The sequence below is a fragment of the Pempheris klunzingeri genome, chromosome 8, assembly GCF_042242105.1.
Source record: "Pempheris klunzingeri isolate RE-2024b chromosome 8, fPemKlu1.hap1, whole genome shotgun sequence".
NCBI classification, from domain to species: Eukaryota; Metazoa; Chordata; class Actinopteri; order Acropomatiformes; family Pempheridae; genus Pempheris; species Pempheris klunzingeri.
Genome location: NC_092019.1, coordinates 15,029,950 through 15,043,827, shown reverse-complemented (window position 1 = coordinate 15,043,827; position 13,878 = coordinate 15,029,950). Strand labels below are relative to the sequence as shown.

The window sequence follows — 13,878 nt, the reverse complement described above, 5'->3', positions numbered from 1 at the left end:
AGGTCCAGAGGATCATCCAGTTCATGAAGGGACAGCTAGTGAGAGAGGGTTGTGACAATGACATCATGTAATAGCATTAAATATATTTTAAAAAACGTTTGCAGACTATTCCACTGGTTCACAATGCAGTAAGTGATCAATAATCCAGCCCGCTGATAACAAAGCTTCTTGCTCTCACCTGGAACTTGTTGGTGGAGTTAAAGGGCACTTCCAACACTTTCTTGAAGCGATTACGGTAGTCCATGACGTTCCCTATGGTGAGCTCAGTGAACTTCAGCAGAGCCGACTCTGATGCGTCTCCCACCACAAACCTCTGTGAGAGATGGTAAATGTGAGACACAAAGACAAAAATGAGCAAATCTAGTCTCATGATAATTTAGAAAAGGGGCAAACTGGCTTCTTTTAACAAAAAAATAACATAATGTAGGCAAAACTATACTATGCACTTTAGACAAAAAAATTAAAGAATCACATTGATGTTTAGTACAAATGTCTAAACTTGTACCTTGGGAATAGGCACTCCATCCTGATCAGGTTTGAATGTAGCTCTGTTACACAGGGTAGCCACTCTCGCCAGTGAACGCCATGTTTCTGATGACTGGTCAAAACTCTGGCCTGGAAACCACACAATCACACCACGGATGTAAAATAACATTAATCCACCTTTTAAATATATGTAATAGTTGAAAGAGCAACCCACACAGCATATATTATCTCTATATAATAGCATTACTCACAAACAACAGTATTAATTGATTTAGGAAAGAAACGCTTTGAAGGAAAACAGGTTTTAATCTGTGTCTTTACCTGACTGATCCTCAGTGGTATCAGCAGCGTGGATCTGGTTGTCGAACCAAAGGTGAGCTACAGTCATCCTGTTCTGGGTCAGGGTACCCGTCTTATCAGAGCAGATCACTGAAGTGGAGCCTTAATGCACACAGTTTAAAATGTTACACATATAAACTGTACGTACATACAGGTTGGAATATCTTAACAGAGAGTCGAATCTTGTCAAGATACAGTTTTATTCTAAATGTGTGTCAAAATGCTGTGTGAGGTTTGGAGTGTGTAAGTATAATGTGATCCAAACGCTTAATTTGGATGGCAAAGCTGATGAAGGGGTTAAATCTAAATGTCCAAAAACAAGGATTTTATCACTTTTATTCTACACATTTTACACAAAACTTTAAATAAGCTGAAGAGAAATAAGATACCTCTCTGTACCTGAGCTCAACAAAACGGTCAGGAACAAGATGTGTCTGGTGTACAGGCATACTAACCTAATGTCTCCACAGCCTCCAGGTTCTTCACAACACAGTTCTTCCTGGCAAGTCGTTTGGCAGTCAGAGACAGACATACCTGTTAACAGAGACAGGTTACACAGCACCATTAAATATGTCCATGCTAAATTTTAATTCCATTTACTGATGCACAGGATAAGAATTAGCATTGGTGCCATCATCCAAAATGAGCCTTCATACGGTCCAGTTCTGATATTAAAAGACACGATGGAAACTAGACGTCATTATAAAAAGTCATATTTGTTGCAAGTGACTCACAGTAACTGTGGCAAGTAGACCCTCCGGCACATAAGCCACCACGATAGCCATGAAGAAGATCATGGCCTCCAGGAAGGCATATCCAATGAACATGGCAACCACGAAGAAGGTAAACCCGAAAAAGATGGCAAGACCAGCAATGATGTCAACAAAATGTTCGATTTCTATGGCAATGGGTGTCTTCTCGTTGCCGACGCCGCTTGCCAAGCTGGCAATCCTACCAATGATGGTACGATCTCCTGTGTTGATGATCACACCAGTGGCAACACCTGGAGAGGAGGGGAGAGTTTATTCTTCAGCGATTACTGTCATGGTGCTCGAGCAAGTCCACCGTAGCTAAAGCTACAGTCATTTATACAAAAAATGATAAATGACATATCGGCTGCGCTGTGTATATGCATGCTCAGTATGCATTGTTAACTGTGAGGTACCTTCCAGACAGGTTGTAGAGAAGAAAGCAATGTTCCTGGTCTCCAGTGGATTCTCATGAGTACAGTCTTGGTTCCTGGTTTGCGGTTCAGACTCCCCTGTCAAGGATGAGTTGTCCACCTGGGACACATGGGATATTCACAGAAGGTTCATTGCATATACAGATGATAATATGGGATAGGAAGAGAGGATGTCTAATGTCTAATTAAGAGGTCACAGTTTTCATGTTTACTTTTGTTACCAGTAAGCTAACTTTGACAAAATGTGGACTTGTATTCTGGTTCAGTTTGCATTGTGACATGTCTCATTAGTTTGATATATCTGTCTTTGTCCATATGTATGCATGGATATGGTAAAGTATTAGGTGTGTGATGTACCTTGCAGCCGTGACCTGTGATGATGCGAATGTCAGCGGGAACTCTATCGCCTCCCTTGATCTCCACCAAATCCCCCACCACCAATTGGTTGGCGTTAATCTGGTTTTTCTGGCCATCACGGATCACAATGGCTTGCTATTTTTGGAGATTGGGAGTAGGATTAGCAAAAATGAACATATGAATGAGAGAGAGAAACAAGAGAGAGACAGAAAAAGGGGAAAAAAGGAAGAGATGAAGTGATGGAGAAACCACCAATAATGTGCTGACAGGAAGTCTTTCCATTGGTTACGTGCAACTCACCTGTGGCACCAGATTCTTGAAGCTGGCGATGATGTTGGTACTCTTGAATTCTTGGTAGTAACCAAAGCAACCAGTAACCACGACGACAGCAATTAGGGTGATGGCCAAGTACAGCTGGAGTGAGAAAGAAGACGTAACTCTACGATCCCTCCTGCTCAAAGCAATCCACATTAGCCATAGATGTAAAAGTGCACTGGAGGAGAAACTCACATCATCAAAACTGGCGAGGTTCCCTCTCGCAAGTTCAATTCCAAAGGCGATGAAGCAGATGACAGCTGCGACCCACATCAGACACTGCAGCCCTCCAGCCAGCTGCCTGGCAAACTTCACATACTCTGGAGTTCCTTTAGGAGGCTTCAGTTCATTGGGACCGTCTCTCTCCAACACCTGACGGGCAAAGGTGGAGGTCATACCCTGTGGATGGAGAACGGAAAAAACACTTTAAATATGTGAATATTGATAGAAAAAAAAGACTGTAAAGAATGGAGCTTATTGTCTTTAACTTGAAGAACCCAGACAGAGGGAGAAAAGGGAGCGTGGTGGATCTGGGTGAAGATAAAAAGGAATAAAATGAACCAAGAATAAGGTGGAAAAAATAAGAAAACTAACAAGAGAAAAGGGTTGATGTTAGAAAGTAATCAAAGAAGAAATGTCTTACCTTGGTAACACTTGTGTTGTACCTCATTTCTAGCTCTTCAATGGTAATCTCATGGTCATCCTGCAGGAGGAGACAGATCACAACATTGAGTCAGAAAAATCCAAAATTATAAAGGACAGATCAGAGAGAATAGATGGATTTTATGGATTGCTTGGTGGTTATAACTCTGTGTTTATACATGGACAGTAGCTGGAAAAAAGTACAAGCTCATTACTTTTTTCTTAACCACTGAAGTTGCACATTCTCACGACTGTGCAGCCTGTGGCTTCTGTAGTATCATCTGTAAATCGCAGGTAGATCCTCCTCTGTCTTTACTTACTATATCCATTTCTTTCTTCATGACCTCCAGTTTCTCCTTCTTCTTCAACTTTTTCTTCTTCTTCTTGTCCATCTCTCCATCCATCTCAAACATGTCGTACGTTTCCTGAATTCAGACAGCAGTTAGCACAAACAAACAAATTAAAAAAATCAAGACATGACTGTAATATTTTGTTTGACTTTATTTAAACTTTGGAAGTTTGGTAACTGATATAGCTAATTGTACTATTTCCACTGTTTTAACTAGATAGTAAGTACAAGAAACACAGTAGTAGTAAGTATATATAAAGCCACTGAGAACACAGTAATAGGAGCTTATAGGAACTCAGTTCATTTAATGAACCTACTGAAGTGATTCACTGACATTAACTGGATGACCTTCATTGACTGAAGACTGAAAAAAAGCATAACTTCTATTACAAATACAATACTTAATTCAACTCAATATACATATATATGTATATTTACATTTCTTTTCTGTGTATTTTATAAGGAGTATAAACCTGCACCCAAATTTACTGCAGTGCTCAACACTCTGCAGTGACTAAAAAAAAACAGTTTGTAAATTTATAAAAGACTTTTTCTCACAACAAATGCCAAATGAAGACGATGGTCATCAGATAATCTGCCTGATCCCTTACCTTACTCATGGTTGCAGGTGTGATAGGGGACTGCTCTCCTAAATCAATGGAGGTCCAGACTACTCGATCCTTCTTTGCCCCCGAAATTTTGGTAGTATTTTTGATCAGTAAGGGTCCAGTCCCAAACACACACCCTGTTTGTTTCTCCCTCACTCGCTCTCCCCTCTCTTTCACACACACACACACACGAAACGGTCAGAAACAGGACAAATCTTCAGGAAAAGCCTTTTATACATGACAACTCCCCTTTTGTAATACGCACATGCGCACAAACAGACGTATATGTTTAAACACGCACCTTAACATTACTACCTGCGTAAAATGGTACCTCAGGTAGCAACAATGTCACCCCTAGCCAGGTCACACACACAACACACACACATACAAATACACTCATATCATACACTGTGTGTAGGCCAGTGTTTCTCTGGTATCTCTTATCTCCCCTTAGCACGTTTCTTATCCTGATAAACTGATTGGAGTCAAGAGCAGAGACAGAGTGAAGGTTAAAAAAGACCAATGTCATTCTTACCAGTCTGCCTGACATTACACTGCATCAATGTACACAATATACTGCACCACATAACTACACTCCTCTATTGGAAAACAAGTCACTCTGGGGGCCAAAATGGTGCTGATTGTCTTGATACAGGGAACATTATATCCCATATAACTATGAGACGATGCTCCCACAGAAAGAAGAGAGAAAAACTCAAACTCAGGCATACACAATCCACAGACTGACAGCTGTGCCACCAGGTCAGACAGCCAGTGATGCCCTGCGGCACCACAAAAGAGGACAGTAATGGGAGGAAAATTGCCTGCAGTTGGAGTTAATCAGCAGCCACATCTGATGCCAATCCCAGCCCATCAGCAGGGCTTTAACAGGTAGCATCAACCACAGAGGCAGGTTAATGGTGTCAGCATGTCCACTGAGATTGTTTGTCGTCCTGCAGGCTAAGCGGTGCAGTGACAGACTATGTATCAACTGTGATGACCACACATGCCTTCTGTCTTTGCCTATCTCCTCCTCTGCCTGCCGCCTCTACCTCACACTACCACCACGTTTGACTAATACACTCCTCTCTGTCGGTGTGTGCACCTCACTTGTACGTTTTTTTTTCTGTTTTGTGATGCCCAGCTGGTGTTTCCACCACCACAACTCACTGAAAACAGAATTCATGTGTTACCACCATTATTCAAATGAAGTAAGTCCTAATACTAGCACAAAAACACCTTCTTATGAATGTGAGAACTTGAAACATTCCCATTGTGAATTTGGTGTTCCATACCAAGCAGGTTGAATAACATCTATAATAAACAACTGAGGGGTTTATGAGCTGTGGTTCTAAATGATGCTATTAATATGCAAAGTTGATGCAATTAACACCATACATCATAGGCCTGCAGTATGCGACTGAGAACCATTTAGAGTAATAAAATAAAGCCTTCTGCTAAAAGGCACTTAATTAGAGTGGGGAGGATAAGGAATAATACAGGTCTCATGTTGTATTACCTTTGCTGTTTTGTTTGTTTTTTTATCATCATAGCATTGCTAATTTCTAGTTAAAAGAGCACAGTTGTTCAGTGACATTCAAGCCCTGCTCTAACCTGTGCTAAACTGAGGGTCATTACATCAGACCTGCGTCAGTAGCCCTCTGTGCCATGCTCTCAACATATTAAGAACCTCCTACAAAAGACCATTACACTTGTAAAGATTAAATAAAGTACGCTGTTGTAGATACAGTTACAGACAGACTCCATCATAAAATACAATTAATCAGTAATATTGACTTTAAGTATATCCCATTCAAACATTCACATACAGCCCTACAATTTTAATACCAGACAGTAAGTGAAACAAGGGAAGATAAATTAATTAAAAGAAAAAAAACCCAACTAATTATTTTAAATTCTATAAAGTAATATCCTGTGTAAAACAGAAGTAAGTAAAAAGCTAAGGTCACCCTGTCCCTTCACTGTTCCTGCGCAGAACAAGTTGCATGCTGGGTAAATAAGAGGCATGTTAGATAAGTAATGTTTAAGAGAGTTGATATTGTACTGTACTGTAGACTGTAGGGTGACAGTGGCTGTGCAATCAAAGTAATGTTATCAGCCTAATTTTATCAGCTGTTTTACACATTACAGAGGAAACGGGTGAGGAGGGAGCGAATAGAGGGGGTGACGGGGTAACAACACAGTGAGAGACAGGAACAGGATGAGGGACCAACAAACAGATACACTCCCTACCCTCAGTCGTTAAGTTAAAGGCTTGTTTCGCCCAGTCCCGAAAAGTGATAATGCACACACTTCACACAGGGCACAGGACACAGTCTGTGGAAAAGATATGTTGCATTTTAAACCTTTAAGTTTCATTTGTCAATACTCTGAGCACCGCAAATAAATCTTTGGAAAGTTCTAAATAATGACATTAGTGAAATGCATAATGGGAAATGTAGGATCCAGGAGCTTTCTGGAGCTAAATGTCAGGATATCTCTACTTCTGCTGCTTCTATGTCATTTTTTGTTTTGGGTGTTTGTCTTCCATGAATCCCCCAGCTCTGTGGCAGTGCACTCTAACACTAAATTGCTGGAGTGAACCTTTAAGACAAATCAAGGTACATTTAGGGGACCCAGCAGTAAATGTTTGGATTAGGATTAATTCAATCGAGTCTTGAAGGATAACTGTTGCCAAAACTGGGACAGCAAAACCAAATCTATCTTCACATGAATCCTTTCTGGGTGGTCAACAATTAACCTTACCTGGCTCACTCTATTTGCACAACCTCTGTATGATCTATTGAAGAAAACAATTTTATTAAAAACTGTGCTTGTCTGGAGTTTGAATCGAACATTTCTGGCCAATTACAGCTGCGTCCGCGGCCACGTGATACATTTCTGCGACGTCATCTGCCTGCGACTGTTTCTGACAGCTCCATGCGTGTGCGCAGCTTTCGCCAATTTTAATCACTAAATCCTGGTAAGTCCTGTTTGATTATGATATCTGACTGTGTTAGGAGTTCTGCCCGCTTTCTGCACATGCAAAGAAAACTCACGATAGGAGACGAAATGAAGCGCTGCGTCTCAGAGCGACGTCTTCCTTTTGCGACAAGGTCAGGATTTAATGACAGGAGAAACATTCACCATCGGGCTGCCGGTTCCGTAAACGTTTCCTTTACAATATGAGAGGTTTCAGTCAAAGTTACAACAACGGATATATAGCTGATTTCAACTTAACTGCATTATTGTCATTGTGTACCTTAGATTAGGGCCAGTTTAATTACACAACCAGTATTCCCGTTGGAAACATTACACAACCCAGAGCTCCACCGTTATATCATCACAAACACTCAATGAAAGGCGGTTTATGCATTTGATTGACATGAAGATGAACATTTTTTAACTACAGTTCGTGCTTAATTCTCCACTGCACCATTAGGTTGGATGTGGGATGGTGATGCTGGCTGCTGAATTGTGAGAAACGTCCTCCCCTTTTCTCTCCTTTCCCATCCGTACCCACTGTCTTGTGGCTCAGACACAATGGCCAGCAGACTCTTGGGAAGATATGCCCGGCTGCTCTGCAGGGCCTCCTCCCAGGCTCAGGTTTCAGCTCCAGCTGCTGCTGCTGCTGCCCGCCTGCCTCCACCTGTGGCTGGGCAGAGGCCTCAGGGCTGGCCGCGCATCACAGATAGGTTAATGTGTGAGGGAAGGACAGTTACCATAGAAGACACCTATACACAAATACCTCCACGCACACAGCTGGATGAGCTGGTGGATAAGGCAGAGGAGCCTGAGAACATCCTGCTGGCCTGGGCGGAGCACAGAGGAAACGGTAATCAAGCAGGTAATGCCCTGATAAAGTGGGTGCAGTTGACATTAAAAACAAAGGGCAAGTTCAAGGACCAACCACCAGAACTGATGGAGGATTCAAGACTACTGGATATGATGGATACCATATCTAAGGAGGTAAGGAAATCAGAAAGCAGGTGGACTGGCACTGTCATCATGTAAGGTCACAAACATCTTACGTGAGCCCTTGTGTTCACTTGTTGAGATGAAATGCTAATTTTTATGTGTCTTGTTCTTCTAGGCGCGTTCAGTGTGGAACAACACTCTAGTGTCTACCTTGCAAACTCTCTGGACTATGTGTGTGCCGTATACTAATCCGGCGCTCGGGTCTGTCCAGACTGAGGTCCTGTGGAGAGTCCGCAGACTAAGCTACAAGCAGCTGGGCTGGGTGATAGATTGGGGAGCAGGCAGGAGAAGACCGCAGGATGTGGCACTAGTGAATGCTGCATTAAAACAGCTGGAACTGCGCTGGACTGAAATCGCTGACACTAAAACTGTAGTTACGCTGATATCCAAAGGACCACGTATGTCACCTGCATTGATGGACAGACTTGAAGACAAGGTATTGGCGCTTAAAGCATAAATCACAATTTCACACTGAGTCAGTGGGTCAGTTAAACAGGTTAACCTTGCCTTAACCTCGCTGTAGTAACAATATTAGACCACTGAGGTAGGAAACAGAATATGAATTAGAGATCAAATGTCATAAGATAATTGAATGGATAAATAACATATGTGTTCAATAGTATAAAATATAAGCATATATTAAAAACAACAATGATACTTACTCAGTTATTGAGTATGCAAGCTACAACATGTGCTACAACACCTCATGAATCCCAATCCTTCTGTGTGTCTGTTGCAGGCTTTGGAGCTGGCAGATAGCATGTCAGCAGAAGAGATCAGCAAAGTCTGTGTATCTTTAGCAACTCAGAGCCGCAGATCTGTCCCCGTGCTCAGAGCTTTGTCCTACCACCTTCTCCAGAAGCCATCATCAGACTTCACCACTCCACTGATGCTGGACATGGCCTTTGCATTTGGTAATGACACTGGTGATCGTAACACATCCAGTAACACTGAAGGAATGCATAAACCAAGTTGAAATAGAGTAAATCCACCTCTTCATTGCCCCATATGTCATTTAGCCTTTTGCTTTCACGCTAACATCATAGGCTGACATGAAGATTTTAAGAACTAGTTTAAAGTGCTCCTTTTTGAATTCAGACAGCAGATACATTTCAAAGGAAATGGAGGCAAGTTGAGATAAAGGTATGGTAAGTTGTTTCTGCTCAGTAACCTACTGTATAATGCTAACAGTAACAACTTTGTCTTTGCTGTTCTATAGGGAAATTGAACTTCACCCATTCTCAGGTATTTCAGCGAATGGCGTCAGAATTGTTACCCAGAGTCCCGGAGCTCAACTCTACTGATGTCACACGTTTTGCCAAATCACTGGGCTTCCTCAAATGGCTCCACATCCCTGTCTTTGAGGCCTTTGCTGAGGTCAGTCATACAGTGCACCAACTCTAATTCAGTTCATTTTAACATTTTTTACAAGTGCTTAATCTGTAATCTCAAATGAACTAATAATTGAAATAACTTTTTTTCTAACTCACTGAGTAACTCTCTGTGTATTATTTTTCTCCAGCACTACACAGCAAATAGTCAGAAGTATAGTATCCTTCAGCTCTGTAACCTGCTCATGACTTTTGCCAGACTGGGCTTCCAGCCCAGCAAAGGAGAGGAGTTCTACAACAAGGTACTGATGATATTAACGGCTGTTTCTTGACTGTACATGCTTGCTTCTACTTCCCATCCTAAATGTATTCTCTATGTGTGTCTTTTTTGTGTAAAGGTACATGCTAGGCTGAATGGCTCTCTCTCAGGCCTGGAGCCCTTCTTACAGACCGATGTGGTTTGGTCTCTGTGTGTGCTCCAGCAGGCCAAGGCCCATTACCTCATCCCCCTCATACAACAGGATCACATTACCAAACTGTCAGGTAAGACACATAGCTGTTGGCCGTTCATTCTGCTTCTGTACTTTCCTATTTTTGATAGATGGTGAATTTATAAATACGTATACACACTTCGTATTAGTACAGTTAAGCACGAATTGCTGCATCCATCAGGGGCATCTTGGCATAAAGCACCTGCTTCTCTAAACTAGGAGATGCTGGTGAAAGTGGTTCAGACACCTGGTAAGAACGCCCCCCTTCAAGTGCCCTCCCTAACTTTTCTTGAGACAACAGAGCACAACAGCAATAAATCTAATCAGTCTATAGCAACATTATCGCCTGTAAACTTGAATACAGACCAATATTAAACAACAATAGAATAAACAGTGTCCTATATTAATTCTTCATTATTATCATTCAAAGGTTCCAACTTTAAGGATTTGCTGTTTTTTCTTCTATTTGATATCATTGGTATTGAATGTCTTCAGGCTTTGCAGTGTTAGTCGGATAAAACAAGGCATTTAAAGAAGTCCCCTTGGGCTCTGGAAGCTTGTGACGAGCATTTATCATAATTTTTTCCTATATCTTTTAAATTGGATCATGAAACAATAATGGGTTAATAATGAATATACAAAAATATATTTTTGGTCACAGTTCATGAAGAATATGTTATATATTCTACATGTACCCTGTTGAAATATTTTAAAAACAGCATTTGTCCCTTACAGCTCTTGGAGCTGACTGTCAAAGTACCATTCAGGTTCAGTAGATGGCAGTGCAGCACAGACAGACTTCTAGTAAGCCAGGCCCGTTGTCTCACGCACATGAAGCATAGCATTGATTACCAAAACACTATTGGAGTGGTTTTGAAAAGCACTGATGTCGGTGGGTTGTCGGCCCTCATTCTCTTTCTGTTGTCTTCTCTGCCTACAGAGGGCAGTCCAACTCGAGTAGAGAACTATCAGCTGAAGCTTCTCCACATTGCTGCTACTCTTCACTTAGAGGACCTGCGCTCCTCAGATACTCCATCCTTAAGTCCCCTGTCTGTCCCGGCAAGGAGCTCCCCCCTCACCCCTGTGCAGAGCAGTCTAAGACAGGCTTTACAGGCATTGGTGGGTGAAAGGACAGAGGCCCTTCGCACTGGGGTTCACACTGTGTATGGATGGACTATTGGTAAGGGGGGGGGCAAGGTAGCCCATACATTTCATACATATTGTGTGATATGCTTATTACACTGTCTGTTCTTTCTATTGCTGAAGTTTTACAAGACTTTTACAATGAAAGCAACATTTACAACATCTCGCTGTAAACTTCTCTTGTGTCATTCCATCAGAAAGCTTTTTTATGACTGACTTGCTCTTCTCTAATCAGATGGTGAGCTAGTAGTGGATTGTGACCACAAACCAATTGACATGTCAGTGCTGAAAGCCCCTCATCTACCTGCTGGAGGAGGAGACCAAGATTTACCTGCAGGGGCACAGAGGTGAGTCATTGTGGAGAATCATGAGTGCATAGGTTGTTAAACATTCATGTTTTGCTTTTCTTCCATTGAATGTTGAATCTGTTTAGCTAGAATCTTGATGCCTTAAGTTATTTTGCTCTCATCTCCGTTTGTTTTTAGGCTTGCTTTCTTGGCTTGGGAATATCCAAACTTTTGCTCAAAGAGTAAAGACCTTCTGGGAAGATTTGCCATGATGAAGAGACATCTCCAGTTGGCTAGCTTTATCGTAGTGGAGGTAGGGAGAAGCAGGAGATGAAGTCACCCATCTATGTGGTAGTGTTTGTGACGGTGGTTTAGTTACTTCAAAGAAAAAGCTCTTAACAGTGATCAAGTTATGTTCTCTATCCGCACAGACAGGGTGAATTGAGCTCCCTTTTTTTTCAGATCAGTTTTTCATTACACACTCACTTAAGCCATTTGCAACATTTTCTGGTGTGTTGTGTTCGATGTGATAGTCATATTTCAATGATCAGAGGCAGAAAAGCAGTGCTGCTGCTGTTTGTGATGGTCTAAGGCTATGCAAACAATAGGATCTAATACTCTGGTAGAGCTGAGAGTCAGGTGGATCCCGCTGCAGTCTGTGGTATAAATAGAGCTCCAGCCTCAGCTCTGTCTCATCTAGGCCAATCCAAGAACGCTCTTTCTTCCATCTAGGACAGTCTCTTAGCCAATAGTAGCATCACTTGCCTCTCAGGTTTGCAATGCTGCAGGATATGTTAACCAGTTAAATGTGCCTACCTGAAACTAAGAACCAGCATTGTGTCTTTTTTTTTTTTTTAAATGTTTTTGTAAGTATGACAATAAATTGAACACAAAATACATGCTCATCACCTAACTAAAGAAATGTGCTCAAATCCACCCTTTTTGTCCTCTTTCAGGTTCCATATCATGAGTGGCTGGAACTGAAAACGGACTGGCAGAAATTGGCGTATTTAAAAGATAAAATGGGAAAGGCTGTGGCCGAGGACATGGCCAAGTGAACCTGTCAGTCTTGAGCGAATGTGCAGACTCAGCTAACTCAGAGCTTTCCCAACCAAATGGGACCACCGGGAATACACATGTACACCCACGTTCACACTTAGAACGGAGCAGTGTTGCAGAAAAGCTCTCTCATACTTTGTCAGGAAAATAAAAAAAAATCTTTTTCACTCTGTTTCCCCTGGCAACGTGTGGGGCTTTCCCTGTTTCCATGGTGATGATGAGCAAGAGTTTTGGACCCAGAGAGACAGAAATAAACACAACAGCGAGTCCTGTAGAAATGATATGATCGACGACTAAGTCTTTGCATCTGTGAGTGGCATGTAAAAGCAGAAGCACTCTGACCATTTGTTGAATTTTGGTTTAAAGTTGTGCTTGATATCAGCATATGAATAGTTTGGAATAACTTAAGGATATCATGAATATGAATGCGTTTCATCTTGTGATGGAATAAATTGTTTTACTGCCAGTTTTCTCTTTTAATTCTCATGAAATTGTCTATATGCCTTATTGGATTCAGACTCAGGATGTAGAGGCATGTGTGTGATGTGCAAATGTTTGTACATTCAGGGGCTTGTTGCATTAGATTGTGCTTTGTATGGTATTCAGAGAGAATATGCTTTATTTCACATCTAACAGCCAATAACACACCCCTATGACATACTTTTGTGTGTGTGTGAGTACACCAGTATTATTAGCATACAGCAGGGTGGATGAGGAGTCTTCTCACAGCTTTGCTAACAAAACTCTGGTGTTATTGTGTTTGTCCACTACTTAAATTATGTATTTTCATGAGCTCATTTTTATTTTGCAATATGAAATAAGAGGGATTAAAATCACTACATGTAGCAACTTTGGGTAATGGAAACATTTGTACACGTTTAATTTCTTAAAGTAATCTGTTAGATTTGAATGGACATTTCTTAATTTGATTGTGAATCCATGTTTGTGCAGTAATTTGCCTGTTACGAAGACACGACAAGGCTTTGTTGACCTGAAACTGCTTACACACATCACGGGTAGCAGCAGCACTCTTGACATCAGAGGTTGTTGAGTGGCTGAGGGAAGAAGACAGTCAAATGCAAGGCAGGGCAGAGGAGAGAACATGAGCTGAGAGGAAGGGAAAGCATAATACAAAGCCAGGGTGGCAAATGAGGTAACGGAAAATGTCAAGCATGAAAATTAAGTGTTACTCTGATAAACCATTATATGATCCAGAGCCATGGGGCCTACTTCACTCTTCCTGATATTTGGGGACTAATGGATCGATTGATGGACAGTTAACAAAAAGCCCTGCCAGCACTTCCAGTATT

At 41.6% G+C, this 13,878-nt stretch overlaps 2 protein-coding genes across 3 annotated transcripts in view; one reads left to right on the top strand and one right to left on the bottom strand.

The window, feature by feature from the left end:
- The window catches only part of LOC139205341 (potassium-transporting ATPase alpha chain 1), a 7,781-nt gene extending 4,118 nt beyond the window's left edge, over positions 1-3,663 (bottom strand). The window contains exons 1-12 of the mRNA XM_070835520.1: positions 3,643-3,663; positions 3,324-3,383; positions 2,876-3,079; positions 2,666-2,779; positions 2,366-2,500; positions 1,991-2,108; positions 1,560-1,828; positions 1,281-1,359; positions 808-927; positions 506-615; positions 179-313; positions 1-35 (exon numbers count right to left, since the gene is read on the bottom strand). The exon at positions 1-35 is cut by the window's left edge and continues 158 nt beyond it. Of these exons, the coding sequence (XP_070691621.1) occupies positions 1-35; positions 179-313; positions 506-615; positions 808-927; positions 1,281-1,359; positions 1,560-1,828; positions 1,991-2,108; positions 2,366-2,500; positions 2,666-2,779; positions 2,876-3,079; positions 3,324-3,383; positions 3,643-3,663 (1,400 nt within the window). The remainder of the gene's footprint in view (positions 36-178; positions 314-505; positions 616-807; positions 928-1,280; positions 1,360-1,559; positions 1,829-1,990; positions 2,109-2,365; positions 2,501-2,665; positions 2,780-2,875; positions 3,080-3,323; positions 3,384-3,642) is intronic.
- A 3,529-nt stretch (positions 3,664-7,192) lies between these two features.
- On the top strand, positions 7,193-13,029 carry tbrg4 (transforming growth factor beta regulator 4). Of its 2 annotated transcripts, none has more exons than XM_070835147.1 (11): positions 7,193-7,262; positions 7,722-8,248; positions 8,373-8,693; positions 8,997-9,171; positions 9,477-9,634; positions 9,780-9,890; positions 9,987-10,131; positions 11,020-11,259; positions 11,458-11,569; positions 11,708-11,822; positions 12,466-13,029. In XM_070835147.1, exons 2-11 carry the CDS (start codon positions 7,823-7,825, stop codon positions 12,565-12,567), a joined length of 1,905 nt encoding a protein of 634 aa, XP_070691248.1. In that variant the 5' UTR covers positions 7,193-7,262; positions 7,722-7,822; the 3' UTR covers positions 12,568-13,029. The 2 variants fall into 2 exon arrangements, with proteins under 2 accessions (XP_070691248.1, XP_070691249.1); XM_070835148.1 differs by lacking the exon at positions 7,193-7,262 and adding an exon at positions 7,329-7,395.
- Positions 13,030-13,878: the final 849 nt, after the last annotated feature.

Excerpts from the sequence above, each read along its gene's own strand:
- tbrg4 (XM_070835147.1), top strand. The coding sequence starts at position 7,823 with ATGGCCAGCAGACTCTTGGGAAGATATGCCCGGCTGCTCTGCAGGGCC. Across the intron at positions 9,172-9,476 it reads GGACATGGCCTTTGCATTTG|GGAAATTGAACTTCACCCAT; the intron begins GTAATGACACTG and ends GCTGTTCTATAG. Across the intron at positions 9,891-9,986 it reads GAGAGGAGTTCTACAACAAG|GTACATGCTAGGCTGAATGG; the intron begins GTACTGATGATA and ends TTTTGTGTAAAG.